The 22,841-nt window shown below is 35.6% G+C and overlaps 1 protein-coding gene across 1 annotated transcript in view; it reads right to left on the bottom strand.

Annotated features, from left to right (window-relative positions):
- Positions 1–22,841, bottom strand: part of LOC107692674 (calcium/calmodulin-dependent protein kinase type II delta 2 chain-like) — a 42,523-nt gene that overhangs the window by 3,032 nt on the left and 16,650 nt on the right. Inside the window, exons 3-19 of the mRNA XM_016491841.1 lie at positions 20,145–20,204; positions 19,978–20,032; positions 17,131–17,196; positions 16,553–16,625; positions 16,019–16,121; positions 14,883–14,966; positions 14,195–14,289; positions 13,960–13,988; positions 12,862–12,931; positions 11,123–11,182; positions 8,624–8,668; positions 8,460–8,508; positions 8,055–8,153; positions 6,200–6,220; positions 4,957–5,032; positions 4,604–4,698; positions 4,279–4,507 (exon numbers count right to left, since the gene is read on the bottom strand). Of these exons, the coding sequence (XP_016347327.1) occupies positions 4,279–4,507; positions 4,604–4,698; positions 4,957–5,032; positions 6,200–6,220; positions 8,055–8,153; positions 8,460–8,508; positions 8,624–8,668; positions 11,123–11,182; positions 12,862–12,931; positions 13,960–13,988; positions 14,195–14,289; positions 14,883–14,966; positions 16,019–16,121; positions 16,553–16,625; positions 17,131–17,196; positions 19,978–20,032; positions 20,145–20,204 (1,309 nt within the window). The remainder of the gene's footprint in view (positions 1–4,278; positions 4,508–4,603; positions 4,699–4,956; positions 5,033–6,199; positions 6,221–8,054; positions 8,154–8,459; positions 8,509–8,623; positions 8,669–11,122; positions 11,183–12,861; positions 12,932–13,959; positions 13,989–14,194; positions 14,290–14,882; positions 14,967–16,018; positions 16,122–16,552; positions 16,626–17,130; positions 17,197–19,977; positions 20,033–20,144; positions 20,205–22,841) is intronic.

The raw sequence follows: 22,841 nt of genomic DNA, 5'->3' as shown, positions 1-22,841 counted from the left end.
TTCATTTAAATGAATTATTATTATTATTATTATTATTATTTCTGCAGTTTAGCGCCATCTGCTGTCAGAGAGTGAAAGTGCGCTTTCATCCAGAGCGTCTCTCACATGTTCCGCCATGTGCTTCTAGTCCGCGCTTGTTTACATCAGAGTGCACACGCGTCTTTCACGCAGCATACAGCGATGTTGTGCATTTTGACCAGTTGATGGGAAAAGTATTCTTAAAATGCATTCAAAATTCTGAATAACTTGTAATTGTAATTATTCACGGTATTTAGAAGAGCCCACGATAACAATATCGTGCATATTCATTACCGTGATATATCGCATTACCGAAAACCGGCACAAGTCTAGTGCGCAGTCATAAACGCGTTGGAACTACGCATGCGCATTGGCTGGTCTAGCCTGAAAAATAAGCTTTTTAAACGCTATTTGAGCATAAGAAACAACATTCATGGGGCAGTTCATTTTAGATTTTGTTGCTGATTTGAAATATGTAATTTAATCACAAGTTCAGCAAGCAGTTTTTGAGATTTCAGGATTCCCCCATTCATTTAGATTGGACTTGGTCTTGTTTGAGCTGCCTGGAGGCATTGCAAATATGGTGGCCGAGTGAACGGACTTTCCTTGAAAGGGACTTTGGTCACTCTGCCAAGAATCTCAGAACAGCCTGATCTGAGAAAGTAATCGTTACTATTGGGGATTTACAAAAAAGCACTGGGTAGATTTTTATCATTATAGGGTGTGTACATGATGTGTACACAAACTGCCAACACACATTTATGTTCAAACAGGATGTAAAAGTGAATTTTGCATCCGATGACCCATTTACTCACCCCCTCATATCGTTCCAAACCCTTAAGACCTTCATTCATCTTCGCAACACAAATGAAGATATTTTTTAATGAAACCCGGACTTGCGGGCTTGGAACGACAGGAGGGTGAGTAATTAATGACTGAATTTTCTTTTTTGGGTGAACTATCCCTTTAATGCATCCTCATTGAATAAAAGTGTTTCAAATTTTGATTTCTTGAAAGGTCAGACTCTGCAGAAACCATTTCAAATGAAATGATAAAAACCTTTTCACGCACTTTCCTGAGAATGACCCTTTTGTGATCATGACATTTATTATCGCATACATTAAACAGTAGAGACACTCTATGAGTCTTACTTGATGGGCACGCTGGGGGCTCCAGAGCGATGGAAGTGTATGTTCAGCCATTTGCCATCTCGACGGTGCCAGACGCGGGTCTCCTCTGACTGCATGGTGCGTGGTATCCCACTGCCATCCATGTACTGGGTCAGGCGGATGTACGCGATACATGCTGCATCCTCCCCAATCAGGTGCACGTGGGGGTTCAGTAGGATAGTGTGTACAGGTTTATTACCTTTGGACAGTGCTAAAGGAGATGACAAAGAAATACGGTGATCAAAATACTGTTGTAAAACTATATTCTCTTTAAGTTTTGAGTGTGAAAAGATATGGATCTAGATACCATTCTCAAAGTAGAACCTGTGAAAGTCATGCCCCTCCACCAGGTTTCCCAAAGCTTCTGGCTCAAAGGAAGTAAGACCAGGATCGCAAATCTTTCTGTGATATAGAGTAGAAAGTAAAGCTAAAAGTCTTAATTTGTGTGCAGACATTCGTAAAAAACAAACAAAAACACTAGAAATCTTCCCATTTCTGCCCATCAAAAGCTGTAATTAAGTGAGGCTTGGATCTAAATCTAGATGGAGCACCTGTTGTGAAAAGGTGACCATTAAATATAATCTCAGTAATCAAGAGAAAATAAAGGAATGCATTAGCGTTCTGTGGTTGTCATAGCAACAGGTTTGACCGTTCACTCACGCGTAACTCTCAAAGTCTCCGTTGTTGATGGATTCAATCAGCTGTTCAGTCACCTTTATGATGTCCTGCTTTCGAGCTAAAACACACAGAGACGTCTAGAGAGTGAGTCAGACACCCTCGCAGCATGAGAACCAATGTTATTATTCAACATCCCAACTCATTTCAAAACTTGTCTGAATTTATGCAATCCACAAAATGCAAACCTTTGTTTAGAAAGCACCAGACAAAATTTACAGTGAACCTTTATCGCTTCTGTCTTTGCAGGTTTTAGTTGGCTTCAGGGCTGGGCGATATATTAGCAATGAATCATAAATATCGTAATTAGCATGATTAGCACTTTTTATTTGGCCATTACATTTCTTAAAGAGTCTGTCACGATCACTTTTTGACTACACTCTCAGAAATGTGTATTTAAACTTCATTGATGTTCAGTAATGTACTAAATGTTGACTGATCGTAAGTTTGATTCATTGATTTCATTGAATCAATTAAAAACTGATTGAATGATTCTTTTGTGACAACACTCATGTTTACTTTAGTTCCTGCATGGCACAATAAATATAGGTAATGTATTAGTTTACAGATGCATTTAAATAAAATATACATTTTCTTGTTCATTTAGTGAAAAACCATGGAAAACTGGACCTGACTACTTCTATAAAAAACTAACAAACTTTAAGGAAAAAGGAAAAAGTTAGGAATAGTTGCTTATTAGCATGCCTATTATTAACATATTGGCTGTTTATTAAAGCACATATTCTGCATGACCATATTCCACATCGCTACCCAATTCCTAAACCTAACAATAAGCAGCAAATTAGGAGTTTATTGAGGCAAAAATCATAGTTAATGGTTTGTTAATGGTGAGAGTTGGACCTTAAAATAAAGTGTGACAGAAAAAAATTCCATCCTCCAAGCCATTTCAGAGCAAATACATTCTGTAAATATTGAGATATACAGATTTTAAATAAGATTTTATAAGAGGTTATATCACCCAGCCCTAATTGGCTTACATAGAGGTTGTGTGAATTTTATATATAATGACTATGTACAATCTGTAGTTGTTCCGTTTTCTTTATTATTAACAAAAGGCAATTTTGACACTCGGTAAACAAAGGGCACCCAAAGGAAAGCGTATTCCTAGTACTCCTAGTGCTCTACGATGAGTTTCAGAATGAGCAGTGTTTACTGGTAGAAAATCACAGGCAACACTTTCATTCAAAGTATTAAAGTTTAAATTTACCTTTATTGATAACTTGGCATTCATTTAAATGAATTATTATTATTATTATTATTATTATTTCTGCAGTTTAGCGCCATCTGCTGTCAGAGAGTGAAAGTGCGCTTTCATCCAGAGCGTCTCTCACATGTTCCGCCATGTGCTTCTAGTCCGCGCTTGTTTACATCAGAGTGCACACGCGTCTTTCACGCAGCATACAGCGATGTTGTGCATTTTGACCAGTTGATGGGAAAAGTATTCTTAAAATGCATTCAAAATTCTGAATAACTTGTAATTGTAATTATTCACGGTATTTAGAAGAGCCCACGATAACAATATCGTGCATATTCATTACCGTGATATATCGCATTACCGAAAACCGGCACAAGTCTAGTGCGCAGTCATAAACGCGTTGGAACTACGCATGCGCATTGGCTGGTCTAGCCTGAAAAATAAGCTTTTTAAACGCTATTTGAGCATAAGAAACAACATTCATGGGGCAGTTCATTTTAGATTTTGTTGCTGATTTGAAATATGTAATTTAATCACAAGTTCAGCAAGCAGTTTTTGAGATTTCAGGATTCCCCCATTCATTTAGATTGGACTTGGTCTTGTTTGAGCTGCCTGGAGGCATTGCAAATATGGTGGCCGAGTGAACGGACTTTCCTTGAAAGGGACTTTGGTCACTCTGCCAAGAATCTCAGAACAGCCTGATCTGAGAAAGTAATCGTTACTATTGGGGATTTACAAAAAAGCACTGGGTAGATTTTTATCATTATAGGGTGTGTACATGATGTGTACACAAACTGCCAACACACATTTATGTTCAAACAGGATGTAAAAGTGAATTTTGCATCCGATGACCCATTTACTCACCCCCTCATATCGTTCCAAACCCTTAAGACCTTCATTCATCTTCGCAACACAAATGAAGATATTTTTTAATGAAACCCGGACTTGCGGGCTTGGAACGACAGGAGGGTGAGTAATTAATGACTGAATTTTCTTTTTTGGGTGAACTATCCCTTTAATGCATCCTCATTGAATAAAAGTGTTTCAAATTTTGATTTCTTGAAAGGTCAGACTCTGCAGAAACCATTTCAAATGAAATGATAAAAACCTTTTCACGCACTTTCCTGAGAATGACCCTTTTGTGATCATGACATTTATTATCGCATACATTAAACAGTAGAGACACTCTATGAGTCTTACTTGATGGGCACGCTGGGGGCTCCAGAGCGATGGAAGTGTATGTTCAGCCATTTGCCATCTCGACGGTGCCAGACGCGGGTCTCCTCTGACTGCATGGTGCGTGGTATCCCACTGCCATCCATGTACTGGGTCAGGCGGATGTACGCGATACATGCTGCATCCTCCCCAATCAGGTGCACGTGGGGGTTCAGTAGGATAGTGTGTACAGGTTTATTACCTTTGGACAGTGCTAAAGGAGATGACAAAGAAATACGGTGATCAAAATACTGTTGTAAAACTATATTCTCTTTAAGTTTTGAGTGTGAAAAGATATGGATCTAGATACCATTCTCAAAGTAGAACCTGTGAAAGTCATGCCCCTCCACCAGGTTTCCCAAAGCTTCTGGCTCAAAGGAAGTAAGACCAGGATCGCAAATCTTTCTGTGATATAGAGTAGAAAGTAAAGCTAAAAGTCTTAATTTGTGTGCAGACATTCGTAAAAAACAAACAAAAACACTAGAAATCTTCCCATTTCTGCCCATCAAAAGCTGTAATTAAGTGAGGCTTGGATCTAAATCTAGATGGAGCACCTGTTGTGAAAAGGTGACCATTAAATATAATCTCAGTAATCAAGAGAAAATAAAGGAATGCATTAGCGTTCTGTGGTTGTCATAGCAACAGGTTTGACCGTTCACTCACGCGTAACTCTCAAAGTCTCCGTTGTTGATGGATTCAATCAGCTGTTCAGTCACCTTTATGATGTCCTGCTTTCGAGCTAAAACACACAGAGACGTCTAGAGAGTGAGTCAGACACCCTCGCAGCATGAGAACCAATGTTATTATTCAACATCCCAACTCATTTCAAAACTTGTCTGAATTTATGCAATCCACAAAATGCAAACCTTTGTTTAGAAAGCACCAGACAAAATTTACAGTGAACCTTTATCGCTTCTGTCTTTGCAGGTTTTAGTTGGCTTCAGGGCTGGGCGATATATTAGCAATGAATCATAAATATCGTAATTAGCATGATTAGCACTTTTTATTTGGCCATTACATTTCTTAAAGAGTCTGTCACGATCACTTTTTGACTACACTCTCAGAAATGTGTATTTAAACTTCATTGATGTTCAGTAATGTACTAAATGTTGACTGATCGTAAGTTTGATTCATTGATTTCATTGAATCAATTAAAAACTGATTGAATGATTCTTTTGTGACAACACTCATGTTTACTTTAGTTCCTGCATGGCACAATAAATATAGGTAATGTATTAGTTTACAGATGCATTTAAATAAAATATACATTTTCTTGTTCATTTAGTGAAAAACCATGGAAAACTGGACCTGACTACTTCTATAAAAAACTAACAAACTTTAAGTAAAAAGGAAAAAGTTAGGAATAGTTGCTTATTAGCATGCCTATTATTAACATATTGGCTGTTTATTAAAGCACATATTCTGCATGACCATATTCCACATCGCTACCCAATTCCTAAACCTAACAATAAGCAGCAAATTAGGAGTTTATTGAGGCAAAAATCATAGTTAATGGTTTGTTAATGGTGAGAGTTGGACCTTAAAATAAAGTGTGACAGAAAAAAATTCCATCCTCCAAGCCATTTCAGAGCAAATACATTCTGTAAATATTGAGATATACAGATTTTAAATAAGATTTTATAAGAGGTTATATCACCCAGCCCTAATTGGCTTACATAGAGGTTGTGTGAATTTTATATATAATGACTATGTACAATCTGTAGTTGTTCCGTTTTCTTTATTATTAACAAAAGGCAATTTTGACACTCGGTAAACAAAGGGCACCCAAAGGAAAGCGTATTCCTAGTACTCCTAGTGCTCTACGATGAGTTTCAGAATGAGCAGTGTTTACTGGTAGAAAATCACAGGCAACACTTTCATTCAAAGTATTAAAGTTTAAATTTACCTTTATTGATAACTTGGCAAGCTAAGGGACAGCAAAGAGATGGCTCATAATTGGTCAAAAAGGCAATTTCTTATGAAAGCACCAAATAAAACTAGTGCAATGTATCTACGTCTACTGATGATGACATAATAACTCCAGCCCACCGGGCAAAAAGACGTTAAATGTACTTTGTACTTTTAATATTTAACAGTTCATTTAATGTGAAATCTTAATTATATCATTAAATCACTCATTCTCCAGCACTGAGTTTATGGTGTCTGCAAATTAATAGATGAAAAGAAAAAAAGGCATGAATACGTCTTCTAGCTGATGTCTTTCGCCCGGAAGGCACTGAATGACAAATGAGATGGAAAAGGGTTTGCAGCTTTCAAATGAGAAAAAGAGGACGTTACTTCAGAAAAGCATTCCGTCTAATGCTTGTTTTCTCTTAACATGGACATGCTTTGTAACATGGGGCCTTCAACCTTTTTTTCAACATCATTTTCATTATTCAGCATAATGCCGCTGTTAGCATATGTGGAAACACCATTCTCCTCTGTGTTTCATTAGATATCAGAATGTTTTTTTGTTTTGTTAAAAAAAATAACAATAGTAAAAGAATCAGGGCTGTCAATTGTGTTATTTAGTGGGATTAACGTCTTAAACATTTAACATTCATTTCTAAATGTATTGGAATTAATGTAAATGTTTAACTGCAGTTCATTTGATTAATCAGAAAACTGCATTTAATTCAATTAATATTTTTCATCTATTGACAGCCCTAAAATAACATCAAAAATATTTATTTCATCATGTGAAACACAGAATCTAGACAAAATGCTTTTTGTCTCATGGTCATGTCAACATAAAGTGCAAACAGAATCTGACGTTGAAAAACAGCGTATTGTCCTTTCAATACTGGTTTAGGTCCATTCCATATTACTGAGCTTAAACAAATCCAAAGCGGGTCTATTTGTTTAAATATACACAAATAAATCTAGATTTTTTTTTCAGGTTGGATTGGTGGGAAGGGGGAGAGATACTAAACAGAAGGAGCAAACATCAGGCTCTCAGGCATGGAGCAGGATGGAATACCGGAGCAAGTACACTCCTAGTGCAGTGGATCTCTCCGTATTAGGAATGTTGGGTGCAATACAGGATAATGCAGACTCTAGTCCTATAGGACACAGGGGCAAAAGGTCAACTGAACAGTCTTTTCGGTGAGAAGGGGTTTGTTAGTGGTGCAACCGGAAGGCCTCAAGCACCTATAGAGAGCTAAAAGGCAGTCAGGTGGTTTTCTGGCAAGAATGAAGAGCGCTAGTCTTTCTCCCACGTCGAGAGCGTTTGAGACAGTGAGAGGGTGTCTGTTTATGAAGAGTGCATTGAAAGAACGTTCTGGTTCTTACACATTAAAACCTGATTTCCCATCGACTTGAGCATCTCTCTATTGATTCAGAGATTTGCTTTTAATCCATCAGGCCTATCTAACACATGCTACACGCATCTATGTCTCCCTCTCCTTCACAGACTGGAGTTGGCATTTTTTTTCTCGAAAACCAGATGGATGAAATGGTCTTAATGTTAGGCTAAATTAGAATTTGATGTGTTCTTTATAACTATTGTGATTTATGATATTCTTGGCCTTAAATGCGCAGTCCGTGAAGAATAGGCAGACACAGACGTGTGTCTGATAGAAACAGCTGGATGGATTAAAACATTTGGAGCATTGATGAGGAATGAAGTTTGGAGCTGTCAATTAAAAAGTATCCTTAAAAGGGCAGATTTGATTTGTTGAGGGGCCTCTCGTTCATACAAGGTTTTGAACGACGTTAGGGGAGGACGGGGTGATTTTGTCTCCTGCCCATTACGGACTTACTCTGCACCGAGGAGTTGGGCGCCTGCTTGGGCTCGGAGTTTTGCGGGCCGCCCGCAGGTTGCCAGATTGAATTAATGCTGAGGTTTCCAAAGCGTCTGGCTGTACATTGAACCAATGAGAGGAAGAAACAACAGGAGCAGGACAAACGAAAAAGAAGGCATTTCAAATAGCACACTCGACAAGAAATACTGAAACAGACACCCTTATGCGGGGAAACGAACGAAGGATGAAGGGGAGAAGAGAATGGCTGCAACGGGCAATACAAATTTGTTGGGGAAAATAAACAAGAAAGAGTGTACATATGACTGAGGAGAAGCACAGATGGAAGACATATTGGGGAGGGAAAACAGCAACAAATGGCACGTCTACGGGCAGACACGCGGCCAGGGAAACGCCAAGCTTTACCTTTAAGGTCCTCGTCCTCGATAGTTGTGTTGGCACTCTCTGTAGACTCCTGGAGAAATGTGAAAGAACACATATGAATCACCTTCAGACTGGACACTGGACACAGTCTCATTTGGTGTCGCTATTTTCGATACACCTCCGCTAACAAAAATGCATCATATTACCTTGTTTCTGTCCACTGGGTTGTGGATCACGGTAGTTTGTGGCTCCTGAAATAGTGAAAGGGAGTGAAAAAAGATCATTATTTGTATATGGAAAAGAAGCTTGATAAAGCATAATGGCATATAATGGCTGTGTACCAGACACAACATGCATGGAATTGCAAATGCAAATGACCCCATCCAAAACACACACACACACACAGCCTTCTTCCTCCCATTCATGCTGAAAGTTTTCCATGCATATCGCCAACACTACACCTCAAAAATAAACCTGAAATCTCTATGCATGTGCATTTGTCCTCTAATATTTTGGAAGTAGACTCATTAGTCATATCATTATTCTCTAAAATGGCTCCTTATCCAGTTCGGCTCATGCAGAGATGGAACAAAAATGTCCAATTTGTTTGGAGTATAATTGGATCTGGCATAGCTTTAAAATATATTTTAGCAGGCATTTTCTTACCAAAGCAACTTATAATGAAGTGCAATCATGTGCACACATACAATACCAAATAGCAATTAACAAAAGCACAAGGAATAGCAAAAGCATTTAGCTCTAACTGCCCCCATACAGAAATCAGATATATGGCAAATATTACACACAAAATATATAAAATATATCATCAATAATTCAGCATTGATATAAGAAATCTTTCCTGAGCACCAAATCAGCATATTAGAATGATTTCGGAAGGATCACAAGGGAAAATATTACTGTTTTTACTGTATTTTGATCAAATAAATGCAGCCTTGATGAGAATGAGATACTACTTTCAAAAACGTTTGATTTGTAGTGTATGCTTAAAATACACATAGTACAAATATATGGCATATTTTTATATCTGTGAAAACCATGGACATATATATATTACTGTATATGTCTTTTAAATACATTGCTTGCCATTTATCTGATTTGCTGTTTATGGTAATTACTAAATAATTAGCAAGAAATTCTATAGATTTTGGATCAGTTTTCTCCTGCAATATGATATATTCTTTCTTTAAAACAAACAAGCTGTGGATCACTGCTATGAGGTGATCCCTAGGTCACAGACACTTACACACACATACCCTGACAGATACAATGTAATTAATCAGCCTGGTGGTCTTGGAGCAGGACTAAGTGGAACTGATGATGTCTTGTCTAATGACCACCAGATTAGAGAAGATTACATACACACACTTGTCATTTGTCTAAGAAACATCACCCACTGAGTGCCTGTGTGTGTGTGTGTGTGTGTGTGTGTGTGTGTGTGACAGAAGAGAGAGAGAAACACTCTGTGTGTCAGTACAAGTGCGTCACAGTGTCGTCAGTCTGAGAGACATTTGTTTACATGCATGTCTGTGTCATTATGGAAGGCAAACAATGTCAAGCTACAGACAGCAAAGAGCTCCAAGCGTATGACCCTATCAAAGCAATGCTAACACCAGCCATGCACTGCACAACATTCACTCCAATACTTCAATTATGCATCTGCCAGAGAAAGACAATCTGATTCAACAAGATTAAGATTTAAACAAATGGGAAATACAAATGGGCAAAAATAGTAGGCTAATGGCAATACACCATGACTGTGCAAGCAAAACCACAAGCACTATATGGATTTTTGTGCTTGAGATGCCATAAAACTGTATCATTGCAAAACATCAAGTAGCAGCAGTCGCTTTTGATGTTTCAAAGACAATTTGATTGAATACAACCCTAAATTTCCTGGAATTTCAAATGGAAGAACAACACATGTGTGACATAAAGGTGACATGAGAGGTGAGTAAAATCATGCAAGGACTCTGAACTTTGGTTAGACGACACACCAACAGTGCCAGATTTACAAACCCTTGGTTTTCCTTGCATATGTTGTCTTTCATTTTAGTTCGATATGAAAATATGATGTTCACATGATCTTAAGTTAGTTTATATACCTTAAAAATACTGTACTCAGTTTAAGGCATAAAAGTGAAGCATTAGCTTATTAGCTTATCTAGACAAACAATGCCAAAGCTGTTCCAAAATATAGGCAGCAACATTAGACAAAATCCTAAGGCAGCATCATAAATATCCTTTTAAGACAAACCAATCCCAGAATGCAATGCAACATAAGAAATATTGACTACAAATATTTGTACTGTATGTACTGAAACATGAAAAATAGTACAACCTAATTAAAATTTCAGTATTTCACCCAACATCTGGGTATATGTTTTCTGCTTGTGTTAGCTTAGCAACATGCTAACATTTAAATATGCTGGAATCAAATGTGAATTGTATAATTAGCTTTATGCAGGAACGCCATTTGTGTTCATTTGATCACTTATGAGAATGTTTGATAGTTGCCTTGGAAACTAGTTGCCTATGTAGGTAGTAGACAATAAGGCAGCTCACTGGATTTTGGAAAAGAGCTATTGTGGTATGATGAAAAGGTAAGCAAATCTGGCTTGTTGGTTACAGGGGGAGGGTCTACAGGGGTGATGTTGTGCAAGGGGCGGGGTTGTTGTCGTGGGTACCAGTGCTGGGGCAGGGCCTGTGTCTTTGGGGCTGCTGGCTAGGTTGGTTTTGTTGTTAACCTGCAAGTGGGACAAGGAGCAGATCACACATTACCAAATATCACACTGATGGGGTTTACTGCATCACACTAGGGTTACAAAATTACACAAGACTGGGGGACAACAGGAGTGCTGTGACAGGGCATCCAAAATACACAGATGTAGAAATACACAGATATACTGAGGAACACAGATACGCACGAGGGAACTGATGATGGATGATCTGATGATACAGCAACTCACAAACACAAATTGTGCCACAAATAACAAAAGAATTGAATTATAAAATTAAAGGTCCTGAGATTTTTTCAAAATTAATTAATTAATTAATTAATTTCTGTTTTTTGCTTTATAAATTAACTTTTTATACTTACCATATACCAGAATTGCACCCATTTACTTTCTTATTGCATGTTTCTGCATTAAGGTCTTATGGTGAATGATTCATTAGTGCACAATACCCCTCCCCCCCAAACATTTTTTATAAAAAAATTATATATTTATAATATTAATCAAAGTGGCCAGTGGGCTACTGGATAATGTTAACCAAATAGCCATTTAGGCATTGTTATTCTTTTCTAATGCTTAAAATACAAGTCCCACCACTATATATTTTCAAGTGGAATATCCTGTTTAAAATGTCACATTATGAAAGTAAAATAGGTTGTGATTGGCAATGCACATTATTAATATTTTTTAACAACAACACGGCTTTTTTTTTAAATAATTTATATCCTTTCTTAACTTATTTTTAAAAATATGTTTTGTGAGAGATGCCTAATTAATTTCATTTTTTCTTATGTAAAATCTGATAAAGACATAAAAGACACATGAGTAACACATGCGACAAACCAACATCACATTTTTTTAAATTTGTGTCAGAAACCTCTTATGAATTGTTTTAGAAGAAATTATGAGAAAATAAAATTCTAGAACAGAAAGCAAACTGAAACAAGAAACTCGGGAAATGAAACATATTGGGGGAAAAGTATGGGGCAAATTCACTAAACAGTATTTCAACACAAAAACCCGCATCTTTTGTGCTGTCTGGCATAGTGCTGCTCCATGTATTCAAATTAAGTAATTGTTCATTTTAGGAAACAAGTCCTCCTTTCTACATTAGGCTTATTTAGATTGCAATTTATTTCTAATGATCTGCATTCAGAAGCAAAAAATATGTTTGTCTGCATGGTGTCTGTACTTTTTACTTGATTTGCATAATTTCTTTAGTGAATCCCTAAAAATAATTTTTAGTGAATTCCCCCCATAGTGCTAGAACAATGGAATACACATTCATATACACATTCAAAATTAAAAGTGACAATGATGGGTAATTCCATTTAATTTCCAGCAAATTCAGGGAAGGAACTAAACATTTTATTAATGACTGAAAGGTCCAAATAAACTTTTATTGCCAAAATGTAAACAATTTCCTAAATAAAACCTGAAAATTGGAATTGAAATGGAATTTATCAAAATGCCACACAGCACTCTAATATATTAACTATATTGTTGTTGAATTGGAAACTGATCCAATTAAAGACCTCAGAATTTCTGGGAAAAACGTCCAAAAAACAAATGCAAACCTAAAGGATGCACAATGTTCTGCTGCAAGATTATTCTCAGGCTTTGCCAAGTACTGATGTTCTTTATACATCTTAGTTTTGCCAAAAGATGAATAGGAAACAGATTTAACCCACCTTCACACCATCTGACTTCTTGTTCAACAAGCTCTTGGCTGCTGTTGGATGAAAAATAAAAGGAAACCATGATTATTTATGCATAATAACATTATAAATCCATGAAGGCACATGCAGCAGGCATTCTGGGATTATTGTTCTCCTTATTGTGTCATAAGACCTCAGGCAGGAGAAACAATTCAAATAATTCATTTTTAGGATAGAGACTCTTGGTACACAAACGGCTAAGGGATAGAAAATATTAAACTCAGGACACAATTTAAACCAAAATAAGCAACTCTATTTTTAGAGGATGTGTGTTGTAGGATGTGTGATATACTGTGTACAATTTTCTCAGTCTGTGGCTGTAATCTCCTCGTTGGTAAACAGGAAAATATATAAAAGTGACTTTTTTACCCTTAAATAACAGAAATCATCCTATTAAATATATTTAATTACCTTTATAAATGTCATGATAATTGAACTGTTGTGCTATGTGCATAGATATTGTAAATATATAATATAATGTAAAAAATAATATTTTTTTCCAAAATAGCATGCAAATATATTTCACAGAAGCGCACACACTTGCCCTCGAAAAAAAAAGTTGCTTTAGAATACAGCTTATTACAAATTAAGTGCAGACGACCATACAGCTATTACGCTGAATCTAAGCTTTCTATCGTTCTATTATAACATGTTTCCAACTATATTTTTGGTAACAACCATCATATGTAAATGCTAAACCTATGAATTATACCGTATATATAAATGTAACATTCCAGGATGTACATGAACATATCCAGACAGAAATGTAACCAGAAAATGATCGAGCATTCAAAATACTTCTATGAGCAAGACAGAAAACGTTTACTCTCCCAATAACTCAGAATTATTATATTGTGATTACATTCATAACGTACTTGTTTTGTATTTTATTATTGAAAATGCATATTTGCATTTGAAACTTGCAGTTTTTTTTGTTTAAAACATTGCATGTACGTTCAAGACTAAATGCTAGTTGACGTTATGAATGTAATCTGTTTGATTTCATGCAAACAAGGGTAATTAGTATCTCGGAGTAACAGGGAAGTGTGTCAAACAAGCAAACCAGCTCACTGGTTAGTGTCCCACTCAGGAGAAGGAAACTACATACAGACATAAGATACAACACAAGAATCCATCATTTAATCATTTTTGTATGAATTTGTAGGAAGCCAAGGAACTGAAGATGACATCAATTTATCATCAGAGTTTTTAGCAATATAATCAGATGTTGCATTTGTAGCTGTAATAGCTTTAATAATCTTGTAGTGAACACTGTGCAGGCAAATCATTGGAAATTCAGACTCACGTCATATGCACCAGCCTTAATCTGCTGATAGAGGCGATGCTGGTCTTCATCCCAAAATGGTGGATATCCAACCAGCAGAATGTAGAGAATCACACCTATGAAACACATATACTATTACGGCCACATTGAGAGAGGAATATTCTTCAAGCAAATGCTTGAGTATCAAATAATCTGGTCATAAATTCAGCTAAGATGTCTGTACTTAATCAGTTATATTCAAACACTGAGTACGGTGGAATCAAATGAACATGGTACTCTGGTACTACTATATTTTTTGGACATCTACCATAGTAATGTTGCTTTTAACTTTGGATGACAGTCCCGAGGTATGATACACGATTACGGTAATAATTCAGTACCATTCAGAAAGCACCATGGTATTACCATCTAACATCTTTTTTAAATGGGAAGAACTTCCTAATGGTGAATTTGAATAATTGTGCAATCATTTTAACATCAAGGCTAAATTGAAACATTCATTCAACTGCTTTAATTGGACTAACTAGTTTTAAGCCTAAAAACAGAAAGACAATTTGCCAGGCACACTCCATTTAGCAGATTAGATTCAATGCTGCTTAAAAACTCAGGCTGCAATAATTTAATAATCAGTTAATGAGCTTCAACAGTGACATCCATCACACCGACTCACTTACGAGTCTGATATTTTTGTGACTCATTCCTCCCTTACCGCAGGCCCACATGTCCACCGGTTTGCCATAAGGATCTTTCCTCAAGACCTCTGGGGACAGGTACCCTGGAGTACCAGCAAAACCTGAACAGAGAGAGCAGTTTAGAAAAATAAGGAAGCCGTTTCTATAGTATTAAATTATTATTTTGTAGAATATTTAAAAGTGTATTTTGCCCAGGTGGCATGTATAAGCTTAGTCATGCAAAAATGTTTACAGCAAAATTACTAATAAAACAGTGTTCCCTATAAAATTCTGTTTTTGCAGCCTCGACTGATCCTGATTACGTACTAATCAAGAACTATTTTTTGTAGCAAACTTGTTTTAATTAAATACACGTCATTATAAAAAGTACAAACATACACCATTCAAAAGTTTGGGGCCTGTAAGATTTTTTAATGTTTGTGAGTCTCTTATGAAAAATAAGGTTGCATTTATATGATCAAATATACAGTAAAACATTAATTTTGTTATTCTTGTTCATATTACAATTTTAAATGAATGTTTTCTATTTTAATATATATTAAAATGTAATTTATACCTGTGTTGCCAGGTTATTAAAGTTAAACTAAAACCATTAAAAAAATAAATTTTCGTTACTTTACTTTGGCTAGTTGCCAAGATAGCAATGTACTAAATGTACTTAATGTCCTAAACATATCCATAATTAAATTTAACATCCTTGCTGAATAAAAGTATTATTATTAAAAAAAGACATACTGGCCCCAAACAACTGAACTTTTCTATTTAAAATATAATTAATATAATTATTCAAACTGAGCATACTCCAAATCCATTAGCATATTTATTGGCATATCAGTTAATACTTGCTGATATAAAAACTTATATATAAAATTTATTTGGAGTATTTCTTTATCGCACAATGCACATTTCTTAATATTACGCCTGAGTGTTTTAATATCACTACTAATAAGGATTGTATGATCTATAATATCAGTCTTTAAATGCAAGAAATGCATAAATGCTTAACATTTTAAATTTAAAGTGTACCTGAAGTATACTTGCAATAGTTCCACTTTAGCACAATCAAATATACTTAAGTATATCTTTAGCTGGACTTCAGCACTACTTCCGCACATCTATCTATCTATCTCTATCTATTTTTTGTGGTACTTACCAAACCATGCCTGCTGGTCACCCTGGACCTCTATGGCCAAACCAAAGTCAGCAAGCTTAACTGCTGCCCCCTTCATCTTACTGGCCAACAGCAAATTCTCAGGCTTTAAGAACAGCATAGAGACACACAAGCATATCACTAAATGGTCTTAATTCTCCCTTATGTAATGACTTTTCTAAAAGTAGCTATTTACTGAATAAAAGGTTTATTAACAGCACAGCCATGCTATGATGACTCATTCCTTCTCAGCAGGTTGAAAGACATTTTGGCCAAAGAACAAAAAAGCTAAATCTGTCAAAGTCTGAATTGTATCTGCACAAATGTGGATTGATTTTCACTAGCTAAAAGGCTTTGTGAAGATTTCAGTAGATGAAAGGATACAATATTAAATTCTCAGACACAGCAAGGCTATTTTCTGTTCGACAATACGAGATCCGGCTACATCAGACTGTGCTAAATTTGGTACTGGACTATGCTACATTGAGCACCACTGTCTGGAGAAGCATAAGTGTGTGTGTGTGTGTGTGTCCTGACCTTCAGATCCCTGTGGACGATCCCATTAACATGGCAGTGATGAACGCTCTCCAAAATCTGCTGAATGCAGTGACTAAGAGAGAGAGAGAGGCAGTGAAAGAGAAAGGTAAGACAGAGGGGAAGTGTGACAAAGGCAGGCGGAAGGAACACAAGTAACAAAAAAAATCAAGCAACATAATCAGTAAAAAGAGGGAACTTAGAGGAAAATAGAGATAATAGGGACTTTATCAACCTTTTATGAAGTTGTGGAGGATTGTACATAGAATTATACATTCATGAATGCATGCAGTCATTAATCATCTATAAATAACATGCCACACACTTTCTTTTCCAGCCCCAAAGACACACAAGCACATTTTCCTTTACACATGCAAAATTACACTCAAGGAGGCGAGGCTGTGAAGGCAAGCAGTGTATAATTTATCATCGGTATAAATAACTTGCACACAGCGAAACAGGCTCACAAATGTGTGCGACCTAAAAGAACTGTCTGTAAGCATATTTTATATAGAACAAACTTGACGTTATGAATGTTCTAATGCGCTACTGTTATAATATGTCTGTCTGAATGTTCTTACCTGGCATCAGCCTCGCTGTAGTACTCTCTTGCTACAATGTCTTCAAACAGCTCACCTCCAGTAACCCTGAGGTCAAAGGTCAATATGTAAAGTTATTGTTTTTTTTCTTCTTTTGCTACATGCTTTCATAAAAGCAATGTAATTTCAAAATATGTTTCATTCCTGATGAAGCGCTTTTCTATCCTGAATCCTAAAAGTCCTGAAGTCAGATTCAGCAATCAGAGAAGTCACTGTTACCATAGAAATGGTAATTACCATAGTCCCCACAGTGGGGAGTTTTTGCAAGATAGCGGTGGATAATTACACTGTAGAGTAGAGTAACAATAGACAGTATGATGGAGGTAGACAGACCATTATGGTGACACTCAACATGGTGTCTGTGGAAAGGACCTTTTAATCAAAAAAGCACACTGATTGAAGCAAAGACATCCCTTGTGAAAAAAAAGAAGCATGCTTTAGCATACTTTTATAAAAAAAAGTACATATCACAGAAATAATATATTTTTAAATAATATACTTAGGTGTGAACTGCACACTTGTTATTTGCTTGTTACTGTTAATGTCATGCATACATTTAAGTATATTTGTATTTACACATTTGTAATAGGCCGTTAGAATTTAGTACATTTAAAATAATTTAACTTTAAACTTACAGATGAAATTATATTACATTAAATACATTACATGTACTGTAGTATGTCAGTCAACACATTAAAATAAGTGTACTTTTGTAAAGCCTGACAAAACATGATTAAAACAATGCTTTAAAATTTATTTTTTAAGTAAAACTTTTATTTTGGCAATATTAAGTATACTGAAGTGTGTTACGAAACAGCTCTCTCTCCACACTTAAGTGGCCTTTTCTTTCATTAATATTATATCTGCAAGTACAACATTTAAAAAATATATATACTTTTGAGAATTAAAGTACACTATTTATGTACTATTAATTAAAGTGCAAAAATTAATTTTCACAAGGAATTGCCTGGTCGTTGTACTCTACAACATGCATTTACATTTCACCTACCTGAAAAATAGAGTTTTTAGTATGATTTGAATTAGAGAAGCAACAATTTATATCAACATTTGTAACTGAAACAACAGATTTGCTAAGGACAACCTATCTACATTTGCCAAATATGAGATGTTATAGCATTTAAACAGACTAACAAGACTAATTCCATTATGTCTTTCAACAATGCTTGTTTGAAAAGTGTTTTTCTATATTTTGTAACATTGTACTGTTTGGCTGTAGCTTCTGTAAGCTATAGTCCAATGACAAAGTGAGCTGTATTGTTGAGCTCTATTCAAAGCCTAAACTAAAAATCAACACTGTATGTTTATTCGTACAAAATCTGACAGTATTCAAAAATAGCAGTGCAAGCGGTTGTCATACTGTGTGAATCTGGGTCACAAACAGTTGAATATTAGTGAATATGACAGCTTGTGTCTCTCTTCTTGTTTCTCTCTGCTTGTTTGTCCTTGTGTTCTCCTCTCTGTTTGCCTGCCTTTCTCCCATCAGCCACATCAGCTACTAGCAAAACTACAACATAAGCATTCACGACAGAAGACATTTCTTGATGTCATGCAGACAGGAGTCATCACAATTCACTGGTCTGCTCTATTTCAAAGGCTATATTCATACAGCCAGTGTTTAGGATCGACAACCGTATTCACAAACAGATGTGACTTGAATTGTCCTGTTCATATACAATAAAATAACATACCAGTCAAAAGTTTGTAATAATTGTGATTTTAATGTTTTTAAAAGATGCTCACTAAGGCTGCATTTAATTGATCAAAAATACAGTAAAAACAGTAATACTGTTAAATATTATTACAATTTAATATAACTGTTTTCTATTTGCATATATTAAAAAAAGTTTATTTCTGATGGCAAAGCTGAATTTTAGCATCATTCCTCCAGTCTTCAGTGTCACATGATCATTTAGAAATCATTTTAATACACTGAATTAGCACTCAAGAAACCTTTCTGATTGTTATCACTGTTGAAACAGTTTTTGCTGATCAACAATATTTTTGATACACTAGCATTCAAAAGTCAGTAAGTCAGTAAGTAAGATTTTTTAAAATACTTTTATTCAGTGAGGACACATTAAATTGTACGAAAGTGACAATTTCAAATATTTTTATTTTTATTTTGAATAAATGCTGTTCATTGAACTTTCTATTCATGAAAGAATCCTGAAAAAAATGTACCAGTTTCCACAAAAATATAAAGCAGCAAAAACATTGATATTAATATATAAGAATCATAATAATTGATCCCCAATAATAACTGATAATTAAGTACCAAATCCTAATTTGAAAAAATAAATAATTTTCAGTTATTTAATTTAAATGTTTTAAATATATTCAAATAGAAAACAATGTTAATATTTAACACTATTGCTGTTTTTTACCATAATTTTCAAATAAATAAGCTTGAAAATACATTTAAAAAACGTTTAAAAAATTGGATTATTCTACAGCTTAAAGGGCAATGTTATAAGAATGGGGTTGTCATGTTAGTTTATTATTTGTTTGTGAACGTAACTATTTAACACTCTAAAACAGGACTGGCAACTGTATGCAGCTGCAGTATGAATGTAGCAACAAAAAAAAAACATTCTATAAGTCACTTCTATAAAGCAATGCTGAAAATGGGCTCACTGACTCAGAGATTTGCCGAAGGCTGCCCTCTGGGCACTGTCCTGCTATCACATAAATATCAGTAGCACTTTGTAAATGGGGCAGTCTAATACTAACCACACCGACTCTGAGAAAGCAAAGATAGAAAAGAAAGCCTAATAAGAAGTAAGGAAGAGACTGAATTAATATACTTACAGATCAAAAACAAGGTAATGGAAGCCCTCCTCCGATATGCTGTCATGGAGTCGAACTACAAAGAGAATTTTATCTGTCATTTTCTCATCTTTAGTTACCATTAGGTAATACAAATCTCTGGTAAAAAAATTAAAAAAAAACGTCTTGGGAAAAACTGAATCCATTACCAATATTCGGGTGTTTCAAGAGACGGCAAATCCGGGCCTCTCTCTCCAGCTTCTGGTGATCTGAAACAGAATTCAAAAAAACAATTTGTTGAGACTATAACTGATATACTGGACATGTTTCAACCAATAAGGCGCTTCACGTCTAGTGCTTGTGTGAGAGACTGCAGATCTTTGAATCACCACCAGAGGACAGTGTTTTGATGCCTGTGAGGGTGTATTCAGGGCAGATGGCACTCTGACCTGCAGAAAACTATAAATAACCACATGCGCTCTTCTCTCTTCTGTACTAATCTGATATTAAAAAAACATACTAAACTTAACTGGCAATCAGAAAAAAAACACAATTCTCCAAAGAATCATGTGACACGATTCAGAATTCAAAGCATCTCACATCAGTCACAATAAAATTAACAAGCCATTAAGACAATTACAGAGATAAACAAATTAATAAAGCCTCCTTACTGCATAGTGTACATATATACTGCCTACCTAGAAAACGAAACAGTCAATAGGCAATGATAAATGCTTCAAAGTGTAGTATGCTGCGTTGTTTCACAGGACCTCATTCCGCTGAATGCTAAATTCATGCTAAATTCATCCCAGAAAGGGTTATTTTGCATTCTGAATTAATTTTTGTGTAAAAATGTGTTGGGGTTAAAGGGATGATTCACCCAAAAATGAAACACTCACACTCGTGTCATTTATTTCATCTGTTGAGCATGTTGGTAACCAATCAGCTGATGGTAGCCATTGACTTCAATAGTATTGTTTTTTTTTCCATGCTACTGAAGTCAATGGCTACCATCAATTGTCTAGTTACCAACATTCTTCAAAATAGCTTCTTTTGAGCTCAACAAATGAAAGAGGTAAACAGGTTTGGAACAACTTGAAGGTGTGTAAATAATGACAGGATTTTTATTTTTAGGGGAACTATCTCTTTAAGCTGCCCTTTAAAAAGAAAGGGTAATTTGTTATGCTAGAAATGAAAGACTCACAAAATACATGAATACTGCACATTTTGGCAAATGTCATTCAGGTATTTAATGTGTACTGTGCACAGTATGCATAAAATACTGCTAAAATAGCATGAGATGCATGCTAGTATGCAATTCTGCACGTAGCCATAATCGCAGCTGATTCGTTGTGAAATGAAGCCTGGTGAATCACATGAAAACATGATTTATTTGAATTTGAATTGAGATCATAAATGAATAGCTCTGCTCAGCCTTAGGCCACATTCAGCTCCTTCTCTCATTTTTGTTCAGATGGAGGGAATAAATTAAGTTGTGAAGAGGGTGAGGGGGATAAAATAGCATGCACATTAGCTCAAATCACTCAGTTACCCATTTTTTTATCAGTTTATCACAACTCTCTCCTTCTATCACTAATAAACTGCCCCCACCCCCAGCTCCACAGGTAGTCCACCTACCAACAGGCCAGACATCTGTTGTCTAGCAACTCCTCCACCAATCAGAACGCAAAGGCCTCTCTATCTCTCTGCAGTGGAACCAACCCTGAATGCAAATATCATTCAGAACCCTCTGGATCCCACAGAACCCAAGCAATTACAGCACAACTCTCAAAGTTCAGCACCAAACTTTAACACCATCTCCTGTCACCTCAGTCAATAAATAGTTCTAACAATCCATGATCAATGCAGCACCATCTTATCATGATTACACAATTGCTGGTTACATATTTCTCACATCACATATTTAAACAAAAATCTTTCAGCACAAGAATTATGTGCAGATAAGTATGCGAATTCCCAAGACGTGCTTAGATCTACACTGAAGCAGATGGCTCATTCATACACTGAACAATATTAGTGCTATTAATCTAGCTTTGAACCAAGAACCACCACCATCATAAATTACACTTTTAATATTGGACAACAGCAATGAAACAATTAATGCAGGAGAGCAGAATTATGGATTTTTGCATTAGTGTCTAACGCAAAAATAGAGAGAGAAGTATATTATATAAACATCTAGAAAACAAGGGAAAATTAGGTCCTAATTGTATAATTGTCTATGATGTACAATTGTACAATACAAAACATAACCCTGAAAAATCTAAATTCATATTTTTTCATTATATTCAATAATATAATCAGCATAATTTGTGTGAAAGTAAGTATATATAGTACATAATTATATATATATATATATACAGTGGGTACGGAAAGTATTCAGACCCCCTTAAATTTTTCACTCTTTGTTATATTGCAGCCATTTGCTAAAATCATTTAAGTTAATTTTTTTTCCTCATTAATGTACACACAGCACCCCATATTGACAGAAAAACACAGAATTGTTGACATTTTTGCAGATTTATTAAAAAATAAAAACTGAAATATCACATGGTCCTAAGTATTCAGACCCTTTGCTGTGACACTCATATATTTAACTCAGGTGCTGTCCATTTCTTCTGATCATCCTTGAGATGGTTCTACACCTTCATTTGAGTCCAGCTGTGTTTGATTATACTGATTGGACTTGATTAGGAAAGCCACACACCTGTCTATATAAGACCTTACAGCTCACAGTGCATGTCAGAGCAAATGAGAATCATGAGGTCAAAGGAACTGCCTGAAGAGCTCAGAGACAGAATTATATATATACTGTGTGTTTGTGTGTGTGTATATGTGTATGTGTGTGTATGTATGTGTATATATATATATATATATATATATAT

This window comes from Sinocyclocheilus anshuiensis, unplaced genomic scaffold, assembly GCF_001515605.1.
Source record: "Sinocyclocheilus anshuiensis isolate Anshui unplaced genomic scaffold, SAMN03320099.WGS_v1.1 scaffold50, whole genome shotgun sequence".
In the NCBI taxonomy this organism is placed as follows: domain Eukaryota; kingdom Metazoa; phylum Chordata; class Actinopteri; order Cypriniformes; family Cyprinidae; genus Sinocyclocheilus; species Sinocyclocheilus anshuiensis.
The sequence above is the reverse complement of the archived record's forward strand: the minus strand, read 5'-3'. Positions and strand labels throughout refer to the sequence as shown.